The sequence below is a fragment of the Motacilla alba genome, chromosome 1, assembly GCF_015832195.1.
Source record: "Motacilla alba alba isolate MOTALB_02 chromosome 1, Motacilla_alba_V1.0_pri, whole genome shotgun sequence".
In the NCBI taxonomy this organism is placed as follows: Eukaryota; Metazoa; Chordata; class Aves; order Passeriformes; family Motacillidae; genus Motacilla; species Motacilla alba.
The window spans coordinates 38,442,961-38,468,091 of NC_052016.1; the positions used below are offsets into that span (position 1 = coordinate 38,442,961).

The 25,131-nt window shown below is 47.8% G+C and overlaps 1 protein-coding gene across 1 annotated transcript; it reads left to right on the forward strand.

Annotated features, from left to right (window-relative positions):
* The first annotated feature begins 2,226 nt into the window (after positions 1–2,226).
* On the forward strand, positions 2,227–24,831 carry LOC119703504 (alpha-2-macroglobulin-like protein 1). The gene is made up of 36 exons (XM_038143476.1): positions 2,227–2,285; positions 2,850–3,033; positions 4,072–4,234; positions 4,592–4,644; positions 5,509–5,526; positions 6,050–6,209; positions 6,811–6,895; positions 7,725–7,839; positions 8,173–8,287; positions 8,684–8,793; positions 9,369–9,536; positions 9,854–10,084; positions 10,479–10,542; positions 11,224–11,369; positions 12,339–12,488; positions 12,852–12,968; positions 13,509–13,656; positions 14,096–14,207; positions 15,450–15,675; positions 16,177–16,303; positions 16,590–16,711; positions 17,199–17,253; positions 17,947–18,030; positions 18,422–18,598; positions 18,760–18,841; positions 19,192–19,348; positions 19,541–19,615; positions 20,773–20,935; positions 21,582–21,799; positions 21,982–22,197; positions 22,654–22,778; positions 23,129–23,219; positions 23,670–23,738; positions 23,959–24,061; positions 24,145–24,186; positions 24,553–24,831. Exons 1-35 carry the CDS (start codon positions 2,227–2,229, stop codon positions 24,183–24,185), a joined length of 4,329 nt encoding a protein of 1,442 aa, XP_037999404.1. The 3' UTR covers position 24,186; positions 24,553–24,831.
* Positions 24,832–25,131: the final 300 nt, after the last annotated feature.

Here is a 25,131-nt window from a genome sequence, read left to right on the forward strand (position 1 = left end):
TCTTGGCTCAACACTTCTATCACAAAGGACTTCTTGGAGCTCATTTAGAGAAAGAAAATGAAGAACTAGAAAGGGTGCACAACATTGCTTTGCTTTCTCTGTTGCAGAGACTTCGAGTTTGTGACACCTGTGCAGCTGTCAGTCACTGCCTTTGATGCAGATCCTTCAAATGTATGTTCATGTGACCAAAAGCCAGGTTTGCCAAAGCTAAACAAGGAATAGAGAGCACACCTGGGCAAACACAGTAGGAGGGCATGGTGGGACAGGGTCAGAGAGATCTCCCCAGTGCTGGCCCCAGCGGGTGCAGCTCCTGCCAGAAATCTGCCAGCATCTGGACCTCTCTGGCTGTGATTTGTGATAGATCTGGCTCATGTTTTTTTGTAGGAAAATCTGGTTTTAGACAAAAAATTTGTAAGTTTCCCTGGCAGACTCTTTTCAGTAGTGCTAAGCAATAGGAAAAGAGGTAACAGGCAGAAACTGATGCACAGGAAATTCCACACAAATATGAGGAAGAACTTCTTACTGTGCAGATGACTGAGCACTGGAACAGATTGCCCAGAGAAGTTGTGGAGTCTCCCTCACTGGAGATATTTGAAAACTGACTAGATGACATCTTGTGCAATGTGCTCTGGGAGGAATCAGCTTCAGCAGGGAGGTTGGACCAGATGACGCACTGTGGTCCCTTCCAATCTGACCCGTTCTGTGCCTGCCACTCTCAGTAACGTGACCCCTTTCTTTGAGAAGGACACAAAGAGACAAGAATGGGGAGAATGTGTTCATCAAAATAAAAAGTGTCTAGTCTCCCTTGCCAAGGAGCCTAACAGTGATTTAGACCAACTCAGAGTATACTCCTGTCAGCCTCTGGCCAGTTATCTCAATCAACTGAACAGTGAGATGTTCACTTGAGACAAAGGCAATACTGGTTAGCACTAACATCCTGTACATAATGTGCAGCCCTGATGATGCATGTCAGCCTTCCCATCTCCATCTGGGAACAGACTATGGAGAACCTTGGGAGCCGGCTCCCGAGTTAGCTGAACATTTCTGTGCATCCTGCTGTTTTTGCCCGGTGAAGAGATCCCAACTGATTGCTTGTGTAACATCACGTTGGGATGCAGGTATGGAAAGCTTAGGCTGCATTGGCACTGTTAAGCAGCACTGGGAAATATTTCCAGGCACAGAACTGTAGCTGTCTGTACTGTTAGGACAGTCCCTTGTACATCTCAGCTCAGGCTAACTAATGCTGTCTCACATAAGTCTCAGATGTAGTTTGTGGACTGCTCACAGCAGGCACTTTATGTGGTGACTATGCTTTTCTGGAGGCCAAACTGGTTAACCAGGGTGATCGACTACCCACCGTACAGGCTGCCATCAGTGCTTACAAAACATCCCACATATTTAATTTGTGAGTTTTAACCTGACCCTCAGGTTCAAAAGCAGAACCAAAAGGCTGTATCCCTGGATGCCAGACCTTTCAGACCCAGAATAATGAAGAACTGGAAGTTGTTCCGGAGGTCCCCTCCTTGCAGATGATGCCATGACTAATGGGTGTTGCAGGGCGCTGGTGGAGACCTCTGTGGGCCAGTATTTGTTTCCATTTCCCTCGTGGTGTGCAAGGAAGGAAAAGGCAAAGTCATTAGCTCATTAGCAGTTGCTGGCTGGTGGCAGGGCTGCTTCCTTATGCACACGGAAGGATTCGCTCCATTCTCAAGCCAGACAGCCTGAGGAGATCCACACCCCCCTAATCTGATCCAGAGCTCCTGAGCTCTGTCCCCCGTGAGGACACTGCTGTGTGCAGGGGACAGCTCTTGCTGCCTGCTGCACAGCAGCAATCCATCTCCAGCTGAAACAAAAGGGATGCAAGTGACAAGTGATCAGGACCTGGCCTGGGTCACTGATCTGCAAAGTTCTCACTGTTTTTTTGCCGTGAGAAGTCCATTTGGTCAGGTGTCTCCATGGCAGCCTTGCAGGAGGGGATGTTCTGAACTGGTGGCTGGCAGCCAAAGTGGCTGCTATTGGCTAAGGGGCACTTGGCACAGTACATTTATCCTTACGGCTGCCGTGTGGAATCTCAGGAGAGAGGGAGACGTGGGGAGAGGCTGGCTCCTCCCCACATCCCACTTCTTCATTTAGGCTGTGCTAGAAAGAAATTATCCCCCCTATAAACAGCCTTAGAGATTTCAGAGGAAGAGAGCCATTTGAGACTGGGCAGCAAGAGCCCCCAGGATGAGGATAGCCATCCTCCTGAGCCTTCTGTTCCATGCTGCAGCTGCTTCTCACCAACTGTGAGTGATGCTGAACTCCTGTTTCAGTCTCTTTCATCAGTCTAGCTAGATGGACCATATCCCATGCCATCAGCTTTCATGCTTCCTGCTCTATCAGGTCACTGCAAGGAGTAGCTGAGTCACACACCTTGCTTCCCATGCCTTAGTTTGACTCCTGCAGGTCAATACAAGATTTTTGGGGGTCTTCTAGGTCAGTCTTTAGGCCCAGAGATGCTTGCTCTGCAGTTGCAATGCAGATAAAATAATTGGTGTCTAGACTGCAAGGTTATGAAACCACCTCTTTCTGAAGACTGCATGGGATGTTTTTTGGAGAGTTCAGGAGATTACTGGAATAAGGAATTCAAAAAAGATTATAGGGCTATACTTAAGCTAATCAAGCAGAAACTATTTCTCAACTTTCAGTGAAGCAACAGTTTTGCTGGGCTCACTGTTGCTTTTGAATGTTGATGGAAGCCATGGCACATTGCTGAGGGATTCTGCAGTAGTGGGCCACAGCAGGGCAGCTTTCTTACGCCTTTTGAGACCTCAAACTGATACCACCTCTGCTGTCTTCCCCCACCACAGACATTACCTGGTGGTGATCCCTGCAGCTCTGCGGTACCCATCCACCCAGGTTGCCTGCCTCCACATCACCTGCCATGAAGCAAAAATTCAAGTGACTCTGGCCTTGGAGCGCTCTGCAGGACGGGAGCTCTTAATGCAAGAAACCATCCAGAAGAAGAAGACTTTCCTCTGCACTAAGTTCTGGGTGAGCCACCCTAGGCAAATGCCATCACTGATTTTCCTTTCAGGAAATTGCTTGTGTTACTCCCTAACCAGGGGTGACATGGGTGGGGTCTACTTTGTCTTGGTGTGAGCCTTTCAGGAAGGGGAATGGGTGGTGTCCAGGGATGCACAGCCCAACACAGCCTTTTGGTTAGCTTTCTGAATTTCCTTTCTGAATCAAAGTTTGAAATTAAATTTACATTCGTTAAAATCTGCCAGGCTTCTGGATACCACCTGTGTCCTTCTCCTACATTACAGGCCAGATGAAGCAGCTTTAGCTCTTTCTGAAGGACTTGTGCAGGTTCACAGCTAAAGCTCGGGGAAATAGCGTCTTGCAGGACTTACTGCAGTTTCTGTAGTACCTGAAGTCAGGCAGCAATTCAGCTCTTGGGAGCTACTGAAGACTAGTTGGATGGAAATGAATATGCTTGTTTTTCTAAACAGTATCTTAGAGGTTATTTATTGTTGGTGAGAACTTAGCAAAGATCTGGGATAAGGCAGACACATTTAAGCAATATCCCTTCTGACATACTGATCCCTTCTGATATACTGTATATTCTGTGATGAGGCTGCTGGGATCTTTAGCATCTGGTTGTGTTTTCTACTTTTGGATTTCTACTTTGTCTTTCTGGTTGTGTTTTCTACTTTGGATTTCTTGCTAATAAGTGCTGGATAGTTCTGAAAGCCTAGCATTTGAGGCTGTACAACTGCTTAATCTCTCTCTTTTGATTCTCTGCTACCATCTCTCACCTTCCTGTCATCTGCCTATCTTCCTGAACAAGTCTGAAGACTTGAAAGTGTCAGGTGCTTCCTTGTCACCAGTGGGAAAAATGACAGATTCCATGGCATGCAGGGCCTCCTGCTGTTCATGTAGGACTGTGTGAGTTCTGGATGTGATCTAGTTTCAGAGGTTGTTGCTGATTGTTCCCTCCTGGCACAATGGGAGGGAACCAGTTAGTTGTTCCCCTTTACTGTCAGAAGATTACCTGGGGCCTGTGTGCTCTCCTCTTTGTCTGTGCAGGTTGCCCCTCCAGCTGATGGCACAGAGGAGGTTGCCACTGCAAAACTGACCATCACAGGAGATGGGGTCAATGTTGAGGAGCAGAAAAAGGTCCTGATCTGCAAGTCCAGGAATGGCACCATCATCCAAACAGACAAGCCCATCTATGAACCAGGACAGACAGGTGAGATGCAAATGGGAGCAGCCGAGGGTCCCAGGCTTTTTGCTGGTTGCACCATGTAGAAAGCCTGTGATGCCCTGCAATACATGAACAGCTCTAGCAGAAGGCTTGGTGACCACATGTCTTGCTGAATGGTGTTAACAGTATTTGTAATGTCTGGCTTGTGATGACCGTGGAGTTGCAGGAGGCAGTAGATGATGATAACCATGTCCATGGTACCTTACATGTGGGAATGTTCGTGTCAGACATTACCACAAGGGTGTCTAGAATGCAGACAGGAACTGGGGAAGCACACGGAACAGGGGTCTGTAGGGAAAAACTGAGATCTGATAATATATTCCCTGATTTCCTTGTCTTCAGTGAAATTTCGCATTGTGACTCTGGATGAGGAATTCCTTGCACTCAATGATTCGGTAAGCGTGTCCTGGGGGCTATGGAAAAGGCTGCCTTGTACCATGCATGGATCCTGCCTTCCTTCCACCCTGCTCATCTGCCAAAACTCCAGCTTTTCCACACTCACCCCTGGCAGGTTTTATGAGTATGCAGAGGGCAATAGTAACTGCCAGGACAATGGCAGAGGTGTGCATGTCCCTTGCTCATCTTGGTAGAATGGTCACTGCAAGTATGGGACATAGTGATTCCTGATGTGATGGTGTCACAGGGCGAGTGAACAGACTGTAAATCAGGTTTTCCTTCTTGTGGGGAAGGGTGCTTTTAATCTGTGCCCTACAAGCTGGAATGTGGGAAGGGCTGCTTAGACATTTTTAGGACAAACTTTTTGATTGCAGCAATGTGGAAATGTGTCCAGAAAAGGCATTTTCATCATTGGAGATGTTCAAAACCCAGCTGGAGAAGGCTATGAGCAATCTGCTCAGGAAGACATGTTTCAGCAGGATGTTGGATTAGGTGGCCTCCAGAGGGTCATTTCAAATTATGTGATCCTATACATCTGTAACCCTCTTAAGGCCACACCTGAACCAGAACTAGGTTTGTGTGGGTAGTAACTTGAGTTTTTCTGTCAGGAAGTCATTAGTAAGTACTGTGTGACCTCCAGATTATTTTTCCTTTCCCTTTCTTCACACCTTACTGTAATGAACCCACCTGGTATTTCTCCTTTCTGGTGGCATTTGTTTTACTTTGTATTGTTGTCAGTGCTCTTAAGTTTCCAAATCACCAGTTGCATATCCTTTAGAGAGGGCTCTGTGTCTGAAGAACCTTGTATGTGGTGCTGGCATGTGTTTCCCTCTTCTAATGTTTTTGCATTTTTTCCTCCCCAGATTTCCCTGTTTCTCCTGGTGAGTGATGCTGAAATCTCGTGTTAGAGTAATGGTGATGGCAGTCGTTTCACTGTGCTGTACATGTTCAGTTTCTGGTAGATTTTACAGACCTCTGAGTGGAGTAGTAAAGCTTCTTTTTTTGTTGTTGTTGTATGTTGAATTTTTAAACTAACATACTCCTTTCAGCTTCTTTTTTATTCACTTCTTTGAGGTTAAGCTCCCAGGCACTTCAGTAGAAATCTGTTGTTCTAGACCTGCAAGAGAATAAATAGAAAACTTAGATGCTTATGAAAGAAAGTTAGAACTATGAAGAATCTTTGCTTAAAATTAGAGTTTAAGTAAGTGTAGAAGGAGGCTCAGATGCTGGGAGCAGAATCTGAGTATTATCATATCTTCAAAATTCCCTGATGACTCTATACCAAACCTCATTTCCTTAGCTATAGAACCTGATAGTCTACAACACTGAAATCCTGAAGCTCAGTTTCTATGGGATGTGGATCAATGAGATGCTGGAACAACTCCTTCTTTCTTGTGGGTGCAGGACCCTAAGAACAACCAGATAGAGCAGTGGCAGAACGTGGTCCCTCAGGATGGCATTGCAGACCTGTCTTTCCAGCTGAGTGATGAGCCCTTGCTGGGAACGTACGTCATCAATGTCACCAGCGCCAGAGCCTACGGCAGCTTCTCTGTTAAGGAGCGCGGTATGAGCACGTGGGGCTTTGTCTGAGCTGCTGACCAGGACCTTGCACTCCTGGTCCAGGATGCAGGGTGTTTATTCCTTGATAACCATCCTAGGAGCAAATGGGAAAAGTGGTAGCATCTGTCATAGAAAAGTGTCTGAGCTGAGGCTTAGGAGAGGAGACGGCTTCGGGACCTTGGCTTAGTGTGTGGGAGGAGCGTTGTGCATGGCCCCAGACCTTTCACACAGCTGATTCCTATGGATCTCAGAGTCAGATAAAACAAGGCAATTTAGGGTGGGCTTTTCCAGAGAATATGAAGTCCAGTGGCCTCTCACTTCACTTTCATTCCCTAATCAACTGTATTGGGAGGCCAGACTTCTCTCAGTGAAAACAGCTGTCAAAAGTACCAGGGACATGGGCATGTTTGTTTTTAGTTTGCGAAGGAGCAAATCATCCAGGGCCTACACACAAATCTGTTAAAGATACACGGAAAATCTTTCCTTTCCCCTTGCCACCACCTTCCTTCTCCTGTCCCTTATTCCACCATAGTCTGCCTTTATGTTAATTTGTGAAGGCTGTCCCTGGCCTGTGTTTCCTACAGTTCTCTGTTTCTCCCTTCCAGTGCTGCCAAAATTTGAAGTGATCTTTGAGGCTCCAAATCAGATTTATGCACTAGAGACAGCCTTCCCGCTCCGGGTATGTGGCAGGTGAGGATCTGACTGGAGGGATGGACCTGTGCTCATTTCTGGCCTGATGTGCACAAGCTGGATGGGTAACCATGAGGAGATAAAGGGCAAGTTTACTACACTTCAGTCACAGGAAGCCACAATCTTCCATGCAGCTGTTTGCACCCTGAGGCAACACAAAACATTCCTGTAACTATCATTCTGATACTCTAATGCCCCTTTTCTAAAAACACTTCCCAGATCTCCACACACAAAACCTGGGGCAAGAGCCTGCCCTTTGACAAGCAACTGTTTGTGGGAGAGGACATGGCAGATATGTGGTGTTCATCTCCCTGAAGAATAAACTCATGGGAAATGATGGGAAGCTTTTCCAGATTGTGCTCAAGTGGAAACTAGAGGGAGGCAAAAATGAATTGTCTGAAGTATGATCCAAGGACAATGCTACAGTTAGCCCCATGTAAAGGTGATTTTTTTAATAGAAGGCACTTTCCTAATCACCCATGTTTCTGGTCATAAGATGATGAATGCCTTCAGCACATCCTGGGGTTATTGCAGGTGATGCTGCAGTCAGTGCCTACATATGCTGCAGTCAGTGCCTACAACACTCTAGTTACCCAAAATAATTTCGTTTGTTGCTAATTGTATCACAAAGCCCTTGATCTCCTATCACTGCACAGCCCTGTCCTGACCCTGCTGGCTGGGTCAGGATTCCTGGGCCTGCTGCATGGCTGCCACTCTTGTGCTATATTGTGAGTATCTGGCAGTGAGTGGTCCCTGGGGCTATGCAAAGCAAACTGTGCTCTGCCACTGTGTGTGACTGTCTCTTCCTCTCCCTGCTCCCCCCAAACAGATACACTCGTGGGAAAAGTGTCCAGGGGATGGTTCATGTGAGCCTTTGTCAGAAGATAGCCCCGTTCCTGCCCAGTGCTTCCAAACCCGACCTCTGTTACAAATTCAGCAACCAGGTGAGATGCTTAGGAAGAGCTGAGCCATATTCAGAGGCATTTGTGCGCAGCCTAAGGGCAACACAAGGTTGCTGTGTCTTTTAGCTGAAGTAACAGCAGTGTTAACCCATTGTTTTGGCTACTTGGCCACTGCTACAGGCGCTGCCTCTCAGCAGCTGTGCCTGATGATTTTGACTGGGCCTCATCATCTGCCTGCTCCGCATCCTGGGCTGCAATGCCAAAAGGAAAAGCACCCCAAGAGCAGGGGTTTCGTGCCACTGCTCCTCTGCCACTTCCATAACTTCTAATCCAAGTGCCTCTCTCAGAGCTTGTTTCTCCTCTCTGTACTTTCAGACAGATGAGGCAGGTTGCTTCTCCACAAACGTGAGCCTGTCCTCCTTCAGCCGAGACTTTCGGTACTATCGGGACAGCATGGTTGCAGAGGCCTCACTGGTGGAGGACGCCACAGGTAACTCCGGAATTTCTGGTGCCTGGGAGGAGGCAGGTGAAGATGTGCTAAAAGCACCAGAGACTTTCAGGCTAGCAAGGGATCTGAGCCTTTTGAGCCCATTGGGGGCTGCTATGTAACCTCACAGATAGAGACAGAGACAGCTGCTCTTGATGGTGTGACACACTCACTCTGAGTGTGGTGTCAGGTGCTGAGGCTCTCTAAAAGCTAGAAGTTAAATGGGAGAAAGATCAGATCCCCAGAATCTTGGGCAGATCACCATTGGGATGTGAAATGTGTATGCAGCTGAACATGTCTATCCATATTACCAGTGGGTCACTCTGCAGGAAAATTGCTGAGGAGTGTTTGGCTTTCTTGTTCCCTCTCTCATGTTTCTGTCTTGCTGCTTTCATTCAGAGATACAGGTCAATGCTTCCCACAAATTACTCATCTCCAGGATTGGCGGGATGGCCTTGTTTGATGATGTGAATTCTTACTACCACCCTGGACAGATGTACAGAGGAAAGGTAATTCCAGGTTTCAGTTCTTTAAAGGGGAGAGCGTGAGCACTATTTCACGGTAACCTTTACTTACTGTCTTTTCTGACCCTATCTCTAGCCAGGGGCTTGGGAGGGCACAAATGACTCCCAAAACCAAAACTCTGGAATTGTTCAGTGTCAGAATAACACCCAAGATTGCAATTTACCAAATAACCCATGAGGGGGAGCAGCTATGGGCTTTAATATGTGGGGTGCAAACCCAAACATCTGGAATTTCAGCAGCCAGGAAGTCTTCTGCTGTGAAGGATTGGAGAGCATTGGAGTTTGGACCGGATGACCCACTGTGACCCCTTCCAACCTTGCCCATTCTGTGATTCTGTGATTCTGTGATTCTGTGATTCTGTGATTCTGTGATTCTGTGAATGAACATGGTAGTGCAAGTGGTATATGACAGGAGCAGTGGCAGTGTTGATAAAGTTATTAGTGACTGAAAGAGTGATCTTGCTGTCTTTGGAGACACCTGCTCCTGACTTGAGGAAACCAGAGATTCTATCCGCTAATTGGATTCTTTTGCACTTCTCTTGCTCCCATTATATTCTCAGATTAAAGTAATTGATTACCAAGGCAAAGCACTGAAGAACAAAGAAGTCCTCCTCGTAGTAAACTGTGCTGAGCAGCAATTCAGGCAGAAGTACATCACTGGGGACTCTGGAACAGCTTCATTTAGCCTGGACACCTCTGCCTGGAACAGCACCTTGGCCTCCTTGGAGGTAAGTGAGAAAGGGTGTGTCTTGTGGCTCATGTGGTATGTGTGCATGTCAAAGCTGTTTACTGTCCCACAAACATCTTCCTTGTTCCTTCCCAAGGGAGAGTAACTCAAATCTCAAACACCTCAGCATGTTCTAGATCTTGGCTGAGATCTTGGCTCTCCCTCTGAGAGCTTATTCTCCAGGCCCTGTTGCTTTCCTCATGAGCTCTCCACAGAGAGACCTGTCATTGGCATTGCTCAGATTGTCTTACCAAGGTGATTTGCAGCTGACTTGTTTAACTAGAGAAACTAACTGGTTTGTTTTTTTTGTCTCACCAGGCAAGTGTCCTGCATCAAGATTCAGACAGAGAGCCTGGGACAGTTGACTTGAGTTACCAGCGAGCCTCTTATTTCATACATCCATTCTACAGCACCAGCAGGAGCTTCCTCTCTATTATCCGTGTGCCAGAGACAATGCCCTGTGGTAAAACACAGTCTGTCCAGGTGGACTTCAAAATTTATGAGGAAGACCTGGAACATGGGCCCAAGCGTGTCATTTTCTCCTACTTTGTGAGTTTCTGGGAAAGCACTAGTGGGTGACAGCTGAAGGCCCGAGATCAGCATCTCTTAGAGGTTCAAGCCTGATATTTGATAGTCTTGGCTCAGACCAGGACAGGGAGTTCCTCCAGTCATCATGGAACTGGATCCTGCTTTTGATTCTGGTACTGCAGTAACAAATAGCAACAAAACCTTTCTTTTAGGCTCTGCAGAGGTGCAGGGCAGGTATTGGGCTTACCTTTCCTCCCCCCACTTCACCTCTGAGCTCTCCTTACTAGCTGAGAGCAAATAAATCTAATATTCCTCCCCCAACCTCCATTTAATCTCCCAATTTAATTTCAGGGTTTCTTAGTGATCTCAAAGGCTATGTGATTATGTGACCATCCCTTTCTGTGTTCTTCTCTAGGTCACAGGGAAAAGAGGGATAGTCCATGCAGGTCAGCAGACCGTTTGGGTTGGGCTGCCAAGAAGTAAGTGCGCTCCCCAGTGTCATATCTAGCATCACTTGTGTGCTGCATCCGAGCACTGTGCCTTTCCAGATTTCATGTTCCCTTTGCCCTCCTGTATTGTACCAAGAGAAGAATACTCAGCATTTCCCAGCCCACAGGCTCATCCTCTATTGTCTTCAAGTCTACTTTTGCTGCTGCTCCTGTAAGCAGCACGAAACTGTAGCCTTACCCTCCATACCAACAGTGTCTCCAAATAATCTGGGTCATTAGGATGCCACATTTTATAATTTTGATGTCTGTTGACCCACTGTTGACTATTTCTCCAGCTCTTTGTTTTAAAACCTGAATTATTAGTACTGTGGGGTAAGGTCACCTCTTTGTTGGTGATGGGATGGGAGATGTTGGGTGAGAGGAGGCTTTGAAAGATATCTGAGACTCTCACTCTTTGTGGAGCCAAGCTTGAACTCCAAAGTACTGTTTCATGTCCCCAAGGCAATAAACAGAAAAGTCTTTTGCTGGTCTTAAATACCAGGTCAAGAGATGTGCTGATTGTTTCAGTAGTGTCCAGAAATCTCTTTGGTCTTGAAAGACTTCAGTAAAGGAGGAAAGGATTTAAACAGGCACATGCAGAATGGCAAAGATGATCAGACTCTATTTTCATTACCAATCTAGTTCCTCTTATTCCCTCTCTTCTCCATCTAGTGCTGGAAAGCTCCTTCTCCATCCCTCTCACGTTCAGCTCGACCTATGCCCCAGCTCCCAGACTTGTTGTTTATGTCATCTTCCCTAATGGAAAAATCATTGCTGATTCTGCTATCTTCAGTGTCTCCACGTGTTTCAGAAACAAGGTAAGGTTTGTGTCTGAGGCTATGACTAAATGTGTGAGCAGGGACGTGTCTGCTGCAATGAAAGGAGAGCTGTGTTGCTGTGTGTGGCTGACACTGTGTGTGATGCTGCCACAGGAACTGCAGTTTGTGATTGGTGAGGTGTGCTGTGATGTTTGAAGAAAGTGTGTGCTCAGCATTGTGGGGGCTGCTGCAATGTTTGGGAAAGGCAGAGAGCTGCTGTCTGTCTCCATGGGCAACTGCAGCCTGGTAGGATCATAGATAATCCAGCCCAGCACAGATCATTTGTGTGGCTCTCAGGAGAGCTCAGGGCTGCTCTGCTGCTGCAGCAATTAGAATTGCTAGTATGTGCTACTGGGATGGCATCTGAAAGTGGATAATGAAAGAAGTGGATTTTACTGGCCATCCAGAAAGGGCTGAGGGTATCTGGTCATTGTGACATCTTTGGGAATCTGCTTTCTTGGCTGTGTCTTGCACTCCAAAGGTGAATTTCTGAGAGGGCATTACCCCTGCTGCACAGGTCCACAGCTGTTTGTCTGCCGTAGACAGTAAGATTCAAGCAAAACCAGGAAGAGTTTCAGGAAACTGAGGCCAATCCTGCAAAGAGCCTGGAGATAAGGACTAGGCTTATTTTTGATCTGGGGCCCCAGAAGAAGGGGCTTCTTAAGACAGCTGTGAGGTGTGTGACCAGGGCTGGCTGGTTTGCTTGGTAAAGAAGAGAGAACTATGCTCTGACATGGAAATATCTCCATGTGCACACTGATGGCTCCCCCTCTGGCATCTTTCCTGTTAGAACCTCAATGTGGTCTTTTTTAAATACCTCCTGGGGGTCCTTGGGAGGTTCCTTGGCTGTCTGTCCAAGGCAAGTCGTTGGAAACTCTCTTCATGTAGGTCCCTTCCCTGCTTGGGAAGTGGTAGGGTGGCCACCCTTAGAAATGTCACTCAGGCATTGCCTGCATTCTTCCCTTCCAGGTGGAGCTGAGCTTCTCCACGCCAGAGACTCTTCCTGGCTCACAGGTTGGCCTCCGCCTGCAGGCAGCTCCTGGCTCCACGTGCGCTGTCTGGGCTGTGGATCCAAGGGCCTTTAGGATGAAGCCAGGAAAAGAACTAAGCAGCCACTCGGTGAGCGAGCCTGCTCTGACTTTTTCCCTTCCCTCTTGACACCAGGCGGGAGGGAGGCCACTGCTCCTGTGCAGAACTTAAATCCAGGAAACTGAAATCACGGCCTGGAGGGATCAGCAGTGCTCCCAGTGTGGATGGGTAGGGATTAGGGATTAAGGAAGATGTTGAGCATCACTTGGTGGTAACACAGCATCTGTGCTGGCACTATCAGAGGAGAGCCCAGGAAGAGTGACAGCGATCCTGGGCTTTCTGGCACACACTCATGTACAGTAGCCAGAAGCAACTCAAACAGGCCTTGGATGCAGGAGAGGAAGGGAATGCCAGGTTTAATTTGCACTGATTTTTTTCCCCTTGCTTTCTCAGATCTATGGGCTGTTCCCATCTGTTTATAATGCCAGGTATCCTCGCCAAGTGTCTGAAGATGATCGTTCATGTGGCTTCCCAAATTCTGATGAGCCTGATGTGTTTACAGCATTCAGGGTAAAAATGGTTGATTTGGTGGGTTGAGATAATTCATGAACTGAGGGAAATATGGCCCCTGACTTTACCAATATCCAAGGGATGCTGCTGCAGACAGGACAGTGGACAGGTGCAGTTTAAGCCCTTGTAACTCACTTGTTATTTGAATAGGTGACTGAAATGTACAAGGAAAAATCATTGTGTGGTTGCCACACTTGGGTTGTGTGACTCAGATGCCAAGGAATATTCATTACTTTAATTGGATTTCACACAATTTGTTTAATCTTCATAGCATGAGCAATTGCACCCTGCAGGCAAAGAAGGCATAGTACCCAAATGACCATATGTTTGAAAAGGAATAAATTTGACTGACTCAGGCCAGATGAATTACCTTAGAAGACCTTGTTTGCCCATTGCTGGGAATCTGAATTATTCCTTCTTAAAATGAAGCAGGAGAATACAGAGGACAGCCAAGCCCTACTGCATGAGGGGACAGGAAGGCACAAGGGTAGAGGGCAGAGAAGAGAGGACAATCTTCTGGTGATTAATTTTTTCCTACAGGAAATGGGGTTGAAAATTATGTCCAACACCAATATCAAGAAACCCAGAGTATGCCCAACCACTCCATTGACAACTAAGCTGCGGGAAAGAGGAATGTCTATTTCCAGGCCCATGTTGACGTTTGCCCAGCCCCATAAAGTGTATAACAGTAAGCATTTGCCAGCTGTTTCTTCTTACATGGGAGGCTCAGTCTTTCATGTGAAAGCAGTTCTGGGTTTGAGCCAAGAGGCAGCACTTGCTGTAAGTGCAAATGGAGGAGAAAGAGGTTTCCTGTCCCTAAACCTAGTTGTTGTTGTGCTAGTGTGAGGGCTGTTAGGGGGATGTCTGGATCCCAAGTTTTATCTCTGGAGTGAGGGAAATATTGCCTGTCCCATGGTGCCTCCACATGCAAGTAAAGCCCAAAGCATCTCTTTCATTTAAAATGAGGCAAGGGATTTTAAAATTTGGCACAGCACATTTTCTTCTGTTGCCATGCTTCCCAAGAGCTGACTGCAATTGCTGCAGCCTGAGCTGTGCTGGAGCTACTCTGCTCTTAACCAGGACCTGAGGACCCTGTGGTGACTATAGATCTTTGTTGTTTCCAACAGAGCATCTGACATCAACCTATCAGCCCACTATGTTTCCACCTTTTTCTGCAACTGAAGAGAAAGCACACAAGCATTTTCACCAAACCTGGCTGTGGGATTTGTATTCCGTGGGGTGAGTTAACTGGGCAGTGAGGGTTTAGTCTGGGTCATTTTGTGTGGCTGGGAGTGCCAGCAGATGCAGGTGAGTTTAGATCATAGGCAGCTGTGCAAGACACTTGAGGACATACATCATGAGGCTCATACCTGTAGGCTGTTCATTGCTGGAGTTGGTGTATTCATGAAATGCATTTTCCCCTACTAGGAGTGCTGGTCATCCATGAGAGGTGACTGGCATAGGAAGATAGAAAAGCATGAGGAGCAGCAAACCAGCTTAGTTTACTGCCTATACTCTGCTTTTGGTAGTCCTGTGGGCTTGCATTTCCCAAAATGTGCTCACAGATGTATCCTGGTATCCAGGGGGAGCTGATGTCTACAGAAGTCCTTCACAGGACTGAACATTGTGTCCTGTGAGAAAGCCTCAGTGTGTACACAGGGTCAGCTGAGAGAGCTTTAGGAGATTTTTCATCTGAGACTTAAAGATTTTCTTGTGTGCTCTCTGAAGACTGAAATATGCTCAGGCCAGATCCCGAGCATATTTCCCATCAACATCTGCCCTCTCCCACCTCCACTGTCCTTACAGATACATCTACCTCTTCACCCCTAGCAGCAGATATTTCCTCTGTGACTTGTTCACCAACCTGATCTGAGCCACCCAAAGTTTCTGTCTTGTGTGTGTTGCCTTCCTATACATGCACGGTGAAATAAGCTGAATAATACCAGTACCTTTGGCTATACCTGCTTTTTGTGTCATCTGTGGTGGCAGCTGCAGAACAGTCTGTTCCTTTCAAAAGTTGTGATGTGTGCACAGGACAAGCCTCTGCCCTGCCCTCATGCTGGGCTTTAAGCTGTAAGTGTCTCACAGGACGGAGAATGGCTGGATCAACCTCATCTAAGCCCTACTTCTGCTAGTCCTGTTGCTCTGTTGGTTTCTGGTTCTCCATTGCTAGGCCAAGGAAAATAAGACTGCTGACGTCTGTAAGTCATTTTTAGATGTGCAAGGGGCAAGTGCTGCCTGTGAATGATGGCATCTTGCAGCCATGTACCCTATTGACCCAAGTGTTCTGTCAGTATAAGCCCCTGAGGTGGGGTCCCCACTTCTACAAGGACTTACTTGAAACCCTGCAAGGGCTGCAAGCTCAGTAGGGGTTGGGCTGAGGTGAGGGATTGGGGTGCTCTGCAGAGAGGAACACAGAGCAGGTCACCTGGTACAGCATCATTCAATTAAATGCTTCTGTTGCTGTCCACTTCTCCCCAGCCCTAGTGGGAACAAGAGTACCACTGTCACTGTGCCTGACACCATCACAGGATGGAAAGCAGGAATGTTCTGCACAGGACGGAACGGCTTTGGGTTTGCTCCAGCCTCCTGGCTGATTGTTTCCAAGCCCTTTCTGGTGGAGCTGCCAGTGCCATCTTCTGTGGTCCAGGGTGAGACCTTCAACTTGAAGGCCACAGTCTCCAACAACCTGCAGCAATGCATGAGGGTAGGTGAGCCTTGATAGCCTCTGCAAGGAAAGTGGGACATGGCTGACACCTGTGGCCTGTGATCATAGAATCACAGGGGAAGGGACCTTAAAGATCATGCCGTTCCAAATCCCCTTTGAGAGGTCATGGCAATTCAGTGACGTTCACTCTGAGTGGAAAAGGCAAAACATTACCCCCACTTTTAAAAAGAGAAATAAGGAAGCACCCTTGACATGCTTGAGAGTTGGGCCTGTGCAAACCCCGTGAAGTCCAGCAAGGCCAAGTGCAAGGTCCTGCATGTGAGTTGGAGCAATCCCAAGCACAAACACAGACACACCTGTTGCCCTTGATAACCCTGGCCAGGTGGCCAGGACTATAGCTTTCCCAACCTGATCCCTGGCTAATCAAACAATCTGTGTGTATTCCTCTCAGGCTGTGCTCCTGCTTCCACCCTCTCTAGGCTTCCTTCTTATGTTGTTGATGTTTATTTATTGCCACTTGCCATCCCTTCTGCCCTTCAGATCCAAGTGACCCTGGAGGAGCTTGCACACTTCCAGCTGAAGCCATGCAAAGGCTGTGTCTACAGCAGCTGCTTGTGTGCCGGGGAAGCCAAGACTTTTCAGTGGAGTGTCACAGCTGAGCAGCTGGGTGAGAAGCACAGGGAGGTGGGGTGGTGGAATTGGGAAGGGATGGGACCAAGGTGGGGGTGTCTGGTAAGAGCTGACATAGAGTGAGGAGCTGCTTGCTCTGTTACCCAGAGTACTTATTTGCACTTATCCTATGGTCATGGTTACTCACAAGCCTGTGCTAGGAGGTACAGAAACATATAGGGTTCTGATAAAATTTTTTGTTGTCAGCAGGTGATATCTATTGTATTAACAGGAAGTGTTTCCTCAGAAGGTGTCTTACGCACATAAATGTATGTTATTTTCAGGGCTCATGAACATCACCCTCAGCACAGAGGCTGTGGCCTCCAAAGAGCTCTGTGGTGAGGAGATACCATTTGTCCCAAAACAAGGACAGAAAGATACGATCACCAAACTCATTCAAGTCCGGGTCAGTCAAGCTGTTCTCTTACCTAAGCCTCAGAGTAGGCTTTGTGCAATTCCCAGATTTTTTGTGTGTTAATTTTGGGAGTTACTATTCAAAACGCTATTCAGAATGTGCAATTATCATCTTGGGGCCTAAGCTGGGCTCAGGCGTGAGGGCTGATGGATGTAGAAGGTAAAGGGATGTCCTCCACTTCATACCATGGGAAACTTTAAACACTCTTTTATGTCCTTGTCTCCTGAGTTCTCTGCTGAATCTTACAGTGCCATTTTCACAGATATTCAGAATGTAGGATATTCTGAAAATGCATGCTGGTTTCTGATCTGGAGTGAAAATGGTTGAAAGTAGTTTGTATTTTTGTGTGATAATGATGATACTCCAGCTGACTGTCCACCCTGAACCAGGATTCTGAACATACCTTCTTCTAATCCATTTGTAATCCCGTTTCTCTCCTGGGTGCTCATTAAAATGCTACTTTTATGTGCTCCAACAGCCAGAGGGAGTGTTGGTAGAAAAGGCTCACAGCTCCATCCTGTGTCCCAAAAAAGGTAGATGGATTGTTTTCTTCTTTCACCCTGTTCACCCCCCTCTTCCTGCCTAACCACCTTCTGGGTATTTCCACCTATTGAACAATTTTCTCTGTCTACATGATGAAGCTACAGAAGTGTACTCTAATTGTGGTGCCAGCTAGGGCTTTCTCCTAGGCAGGGACATGGGAAGGTCTGCTCTTTTACCATCAACATCCCTGGCACTAATGTGACAGCTTGAGGCCTTTTTCACCTGTGGAAATAAAACCACACTACTGAACATGGTGAGGCTGGAGGATATGGCTTGGGATTGCTGTTCCTGTCTTGAATTTTATGGCCTATGATGAGGCCATCAGCTGATTTTGAGAGTATGAGGAGCATTGAGAAGACAAGCCTGTGACTGAAATCTTAAATGAGATGGAGTAACTTCTGTAGAGAAAAATAGGTGACTTTGACCCCTGAGGGTTTCCAGGAGAAAATCCTCTCAACCTTTCTATAAAGAGGTGTGTTAGGACAGCACAGTTACCATGGGGTGGATGGAGGAAGTTAAGGGTGGAATGGGACATGGATTTTGGAAGTGATTTACAGCCTCTGTGACAGGAAAATGGGAAGTTATCACAGAACAGCCTTGAACAGTTTCTGGGGTTTTGAAGGCTTTTTTCATCAAAATCTATTTATTTTTCTTCTCCCCACACCTTACCTGACTGGTGTCAGGGAATCCAGCAGAGGAGTCTGTGTCCCTGGTGTTGCCTCTAAATGTGGTTGAAGGTTCAGTCAGAGCTACCGTCTCAGTCACTGGTAAGCAGTTAAGCTATGGTAGTAGCCTTGCAAATCCCATATGTCTGAGTTTAGCCCTAGGAAAGCCCAAATTCCCCCACATACCACTTCTGAGACTTCCAAGGCTCCACTATCATGTTTTTCTCATGTGTGTGGCTGTGTTTCCTGATTACTGACAACCTAAAACATGCAGCAAGGGAGAGAATGTTGTGTTAATGAGCTTCCCTGCCAGGGTGGGAATGTGTACAGCTTATATGAGGGGCACAGTGGAACTGATAAGGTGGCTGGACAGAGGTGTCCTCACACTGCTGTGCTGGGCCTACCTTGCTTGGTGCACTGCTGGGAATGATCACAGGCAGGAGGAGGTGAATCTTACTGCCTAGGAGGTCAGGGTGTTTATTTTTTGTCTCAGGGGACCTCATGGGGATGGCACTGCAGAACTTGGACCACCTGGTGCAGCTGCCCCACGGCTGTGGGGAGCAGAACATGGTGCTGTTTGCCCCCGTTGTCTATGTGCTGCAGTACCTGGAGAAGACGAGGCAGCTGAGCCCTGAGATCAAGGACAGGGCAACAGGATTCCTGCGCAGTGGTGAGTGCAACAGAGCCACCTGGCCCCTCTGCCTTCCCCTGTGTCCAACAGTCCCAGGTTCCTACTCCCCTCCCACCTGGAGCACTCAACCACCCCATTCCTCCACAGTGACTTCATTGCAATTACCACTGTGAGCACTCATGTCCTATCCTGCTTCCCAGGGTACCAGATACAGCTGCAGTATCAGCACCCTGATGGTTCCTACAGTGAATTTGGTACCAAGGACGAGTATGGTAATACTTGGTAAGCCCTGGGCTCTCTCCCTGCTGTCTACCTGCTCTCTGACAGCCAGGAGGTGGGCAGCTTCCTGCTTCCAGCATGAAACCCTTGCTGTCCTATTTGATCCTAAGTGTTCTAGAAGCTTTGTGGACTAGTGCTCCCCAGTCCTGGGGATGAGCTGATCTTGGGCCAGCACATTAGAAATAGCAAAATAGGTAAAGAGACATCACCAGTTTCAAGCTCCCACTTTTTTCCCCTCAATTTTTCCTTAGATTCTTTCTTTCCTCTCTTTCTTCCTGCTCTTTCATGCACTCCACCTCTCTCTGATTCTCTCTTCCTTCTTTCATGCCTTTTTTCCTGTTCTCTTTAATCAGGCTGACTGCATTTGTGGTTAAATGCTTTGTCCAAGCCAAACCATACATTTACCTGGACAACCGGATTATCCAAGCTGCTCTCACCTGGCTGGAATTCCACCAGCTTCCCAGTGGTTGCTTCAAAAATGTGGGACAACTTTTCCACACATTCATGAAGGTAGGAGCCAGTGCACCTTGAAGGACAGCACCAAGCAGTTCTTGCCGAGTCTGCTGGTAATTGTTTAAATTCACTTTCCTGTGTTGTAGTGCTTTCTTGAGAGGGAGCAAGCCAGGGTGAGACCTCTCCTGAAAAGCTTCAGTATTTGCCTATTAATTTTCCCAGCTTTTTGGATGTCTATGCTTTTTTTAGGGAGGTGTAGATGGGGAAGTCCCCTTGGCTGCCTACATCACTGCTGCATATTTGGAGGCAGGAGCAACACCAGAGGTAAATACTGGGATTCTTTGCCATGCTCTTGCCTTAAAATCTGAATCTTAACGAGCTTAGTGGTAACACTGGGACGGGTATCAGGGCACCTTGGAGGGACTTGTGGGCAAAGTAATTGAGTGGGTGAGGAAGATTTAACAGCTTCTTAGGAAAAACTCTCCCTTTGAGGAGGATATTCCTGGCTGGGAGATGGTGAGGTTAAACTACTGGGAGCCATTGGACTTAGTGATTAGATAAGGTGTTGGCCATTTCCCAGGAATGAGCTGTTAATTCTCTCTCCCCCACCTCCCATCCCCTGGCTGGTCCTACCCAGCTGAAGGCTGATTGTGAGGTGGGTGGAGCTGCTCGCACAGCCAAGTAAATAGACAAAACGTAATACCTATTAGGGTTTAGCTTCACAAATAAAACAGAATCCTGGGAAAGGAGTGCTGTAGGGCAGCTGGAGCCGCATGCTTAAGCAATGATAATAACAGGGAGCTCTTACAAGTGCTAAGGATTGTAGCTAGTTACTAGGCTGTGGTACGGGCAAATAAAAAACCAATTAACTTGATGCAGAAGCACAATTGTAGACATTGTGAAGTGAAGCTCTCTGGAAATCAGAAAAGTAAGTAAAAAAGCAGTGCTTTTCAGTGGAATGGAAAGCAATGGGCTTAGGCAAAAAAAAAAAAAAAAAAGGAAGACAGATGGAAATTAACCTTCTTTCTGGCAATAGATGTCCTTCAGGTCACCCCTTTTTCACCATAAGTACAGTTATTCACTGTGAAGTTGAATTAAACACAGTCGCCCTGCTCAGCAGGCTGTGTGTACGCATTGGCAGTTGTGTGGTTTTGCTGATGTTGTGTTTGGACTGGAAAAGTAAGACATGGTGGGATTATTCCCTCAGGAAAGGTGCTCATTTCATTGAGAGAGCACTGCTGAAGCCCAAAACCAGCTCAGGGGGGAGGTCTGTCAAGCACCTTCCACCCAGGGCTGAAGACACTGCTACTGGTGCTGCACTGATACAGAGAGTGCAGGTCTGAGCACAGAGTCACCTGAGTGAATGAACGGGGTGCTTTCTGTGCTGGCACATGCCAGTGCATGCTCCTGCTTGTGTCCCAGGGTCTGTCTGGCTCCCAGGGGTTTGTGTGTGACCAGCAGCGTGTCCCTCTCTCCTGCAGAGCGCGGTGGTGCGCAGGGCTCTGGGCTGCATCGCTCCTGCCCTCCCCAAGGCTGCCAGCCCGTACACCCAGGCCCTGCTGGCCTACACCTTCGCCCTGGCTAAGGACTCCCAGCGCACCCAAGAGCTCCTCGATGTCCTTGACCAAAAGGCAATCAGAGCAGGTACGGGGGCCTCGGTGCCAGGGGAACACCAGAGAAGGGACAGGTGACCTTTTTGAGCCCTTGGCAAGGTGCAGCCTGGGAGGAGCACAGCCTCACCCTCGAGGCCCTTCATCAAGGAGAGCTTTTAGACATCCACTGAATGAGCTCATGGCGTGTGCTGCCGACACTGTGGTGTGGGTGCTGATTTCCTTCAGATCTGTTGTCCTGTTCTGGTACATGAAGTGGAGGTTGGGATTTGGGAGACTTGGGCATTCTTGTGCAGGACTGCAAAATGCCAGAGAGGAAAGCAAGCTGTTCCATGTCTTGTTAGTCCCTGATTGTCAGGGCTGGCCAGTGGACAGCTGGCTAGTATCAGGTTGTTAGTGGACCTGGAAAACAAGGCAGTACAGAATTTGGACAACTGGGAGGTAATGCATATGCAGATTATTGGCATCTTAGTTTTTGCATGTCACCTTGGTGTGGAATATGGAGTTGTAGGTATTGCAAAATACATTGGTTTTTAGCAGCCCTGGTGATGTGATGAGCCAACCAAAAGGTGTTTACCCAATGGTCTCTGCAGATACAAGCTACTGTGTCTAGGAGGCTAGGCCACAGGAGTTCTTCCCTGATATCCCTCAAGATTCCTTCTACTACCTTCCTTTCCCAGATGGGCAGATCCACTGGAGTCAGACGTCATCCAAGCCCAGAACCAGTACCAGCCCTTGGTCACAGCCAGTGCCTGTGGATGTGGAGCTGACAGCCTATGTCCTCCTGGCCCTGCTCTCCAAGCCGAATGTCACAGAGTCTGACCTCACCACGGCCTCTGGCATTGTGGCCTGGCTCACCAGGCAGCAGAATGCCTATGGAGGCTTTGCCTCAACACAGGTAACTCATGGCCAGGGAAGGGGATGTTTCTTGAGAAAGAACCTCTGCAAGATATGCACACATTGTATGCAAGAGTAAATGCTTTGGGTAAAGGATTCCTTGGATGTGGAGGCCCTCAGGATGCTGGTTTCAAGTGTCTCTGGATGTCAGAGATGCAAATGTAATTGTGTTTTCCTTTTCAGGACACAGTGGTGGCCTTGCAGGCACTGGCTAAGTATGCAGCACTGACACACAGCACACAGGGGGATGCAGAGGTGAGGGTGAGGTCCCATGGAGGCTTTGGGAAGAAGTTCCAAGTCTCCTACCAGAACCGGCTGCTGGTGCAGGAGGCGGCACTGGCAGAGGTCCCGGGCAAGTTCTTGGTGCAGGCCCATGGCAGCTGTTGTGTCTTCACTCGGGTAGGTCCCTCATCTCCTCATCTTTTCAAAACCAAAACTCTGCTGCACCTCTGTGGAAGGAAATGTGCATTGACTGTGCTTTAATCCCAGCCTGGTGCCAATGCAATAAACCTGTGTGTGGGAGGAAACAGAACCTGCCCAAATATGAGGACCATGATGCTTCCATGGCTCTCAAGAGTACTGGAAGATGAAAATGCTTTATAGTGATCCCACTGCTGTGTGCCTGACTTGCACAGTCTCAACTGAAAGTCTGAGAAGGAGCCCATGGAAGGTTTCCAATCTGAGTGACCTTTATTTTGGGTACTGGGACAAGTGTGCTTATTGCATATCATTAATCCATTCACTGTCTGGGGTCCAGTCTCAAGGAGTTGAGTAGCCAGTGGGAAAAAAAAGTGTCATAGATGATATCAACCTAATTATCAATGTCTTAGTCCATCTTTTTGCCTCTCTCTGCAGATGGTGCTGAGGTACAACACGCCCTCACCACAAGACTCAACATCCTTTGCCTTGCAAGTGAAAACCGAGCCGGTCAATTGCACCAAGGACAACACACGCTCTGTTACTGTCCATGTCAATGTCAGGTGACTCTAAAGATCTCATCTCACTTCGGAAGGAAAGCAGGGCATGGCTGGAGAGCTGAGGGGTGCTTCTTGGCTGCAGTGGAGGCACCAGGCAGTTTCAGCAGGAGGGCCAGATGGGGAGCCTTGGCTCTTGCTGGAGAGAGGTGTGCAGTAGTCAGCTCAGCCTGGGGATGCAGCCATTCTCTGCACCCTGTGAGAGGGAGCAGTGACTGCCTCAGCCCCAGCCCTGGCTTGGCTGCCTGGCTCAGGGTACTGCGCACAGGACTGGTGGTAAAGGGAAGGGAAAGCTGGGAGAGATTCTCTTTTTAATGTTCTCCCCCAGAGACTCTCTTCTTCATCTTCTCCCCCAGCTACAATGGGAAGAAATCTACTTCCAACATGGTGATTCTGGAGGTGTCCTTACTGACTGGATTTGCCCTGGCTCCAGGATCCGGGATGTCTGTAAGAAGTGTGGAATCAGAGTGGGGATGTGGTGTCAGTGGGAGCCCATCTGTGCCCAAAGAGAGGGAAAGGCTGTATGGGAAGGTTGTGTAGGAAGGTGTTGCCTGTCTCTTCCTTGAGCAATCTCACCATCCCTTTTCCTCTGCCACACAACAAACTTGAACACATCCTGTTGGCTGTTTCTTTGAGTCTTGAGGATGTTGATACTTCTGACCCAATCAGCTTAGCATACCCCTGTCGGCTAAGTACCCTGGGCTCTTGTCCTTGGGGCTTGCAGGAGCTGAGTGGCCCTGTAGGGAGATCAGCCTGAAGAGATAAGAGTCCAAAATACATTTGGAAGTGAGTGAATGAGAATCTGCCCACTCAAACTGAAATAAACCCTGTTGGGATGTCTCACACTTTCCTTTCAAAAGATGAAAGTAAATTGCTTTCTCCTCTCTCCTGCCCTAGCTGCAGCATGGACACTCTGTGAGAAGAACTGAGAAAACACAAGGAGGTGTTGCCATCTACTTGGACAAGGTAATATCTGTGCTGCTAGAGAAGCTGAAGGAGTGGAGGGCTCTGCCAGAGTTTTTGGGAGAATCTAGGGCTGGGGCTAGCAGATCAGGATACTCAAGCTTCATCCTGAAGTCCAGTGTTCGAGTCTACAGAATTTATATTGTCAGTTAGTAGGATCAAATTCAGGTGAGGAATAAAAAGAACTGCTTGTAAGTGAACTGTCATTTATTTTCTTCCCCAGCTGAGCCATATCTCTGACACATATGTCCTGCATCTGGAGCAGGAGATTGAGGTGACCAACCTGAAGCCAGGCCATGTCAGGGTCTATGACTACTACAGCCCAGGTCAGTGTGGAACCATGGGGTGCCTGGGTGTCTGCACTTGCCTCTGTGCAAGGATAACTTGGATCTCTCTTGCTCTGTTGTAGAGGAGCAGGCCCTGGCTGACTATAATGTCTTCTGCATCTGAGGTAGGTGCAAATCCCCTCCTCAGCCCCCTGTACAGACCTTCCTCTGCACCCATCCACTTCTCTGTGTCCCACTGGAGCACTGTGTATCTCTGATTCAGCATGTTCCCTTCATCTAGGATTGTACCTGAAACTCCCTAAGCAGAATTCATGGTACTAGTTTCAGCTTATCATATTTGGGTATGGAGAGTTTTTCTTTCTGGGGAGGGGTTGAAGTAACACAAAGATAGTGGATCAAACAAAAAGCCCCTTTCCTTTAGAGTCCTTAGTGAGAGCCCATGCTCTGTAGTTGTTAGCATCCCAAATTAATAATTTGGGTCATACTATTTGTTCTCTGGGTTACTCTCTCTTCTGCTCTCATTTCTCCAGGGACTTGGACTGCTTCCTTACTGTCCACTGCTACAATTCATAGAGATCCCACTAGTGCAAGATGCCTTAGGACAGTGGGGCTGCTGCACTATTGCTCCTGGTATAATGAGACACCTGGAAAGTCACATCTCATGCTTGGGATTTTGGTGCTGGGACACATCTCGTGTTGGATTTCAGGACTAACTCCTGCCTAAGCTATGCTGCTCATCCTGACAGCCATTACCTGGTGAATTTTTTTGGGGCGTCTAATTAATTCTGTTTTAATCCAGGGATTTTCTTGCTTGCAAAAAGAATGAAAATAAAATACAAATCACAATTCTGGCTTCTGTAGTGTGTGTTTGGACTCTGTGACAGCGTTTACCTGGGAAGAGTGAGCAAAAGCAAACTCTTTATCTCAGCCATGTCATTGGCATTCATTTCCTCCAGCAGTGTTATGCAGCCAGCAGTATGGGATGAGGACTCCTAGTCCTGCATGGAGGCTGATCCCACTGGGCATCATCTCCTGCACACAGATGTAGCTGAGCCATAAGGTCTTGGCTGCTGGTGCACTTTATGTGGATGCAAATCTACCCTGCCGTG

What these genes read in the sequence shown, in the direction of transcription:
- LOC119703504 (XM_038143476.1), top strand. Translation starts at nt 2,227, where the DNA reads ATGAGGATAGCCATCCTCCTGAGCCTTCTGTTCCATGCTGCAGCTGCT. An exon ending in GACAGATGTACAGAGGAAAG is followed by an intron (nt 8,794 to 9,368) that starts GTAATTCCAGGT and finishes TTATATTCTCAG; the next exon opens with ATTAAAGTAATTGATTACCA. An exon ending in AACAGGATTCCTGCGCAGTG is followed by an intron (nt 18,599 to 18,759) that starts GTGAGTGCAACA and finishes CCTGCTTCCCAG; the next exon opens with GGTACCAGATACAGCTGCAG.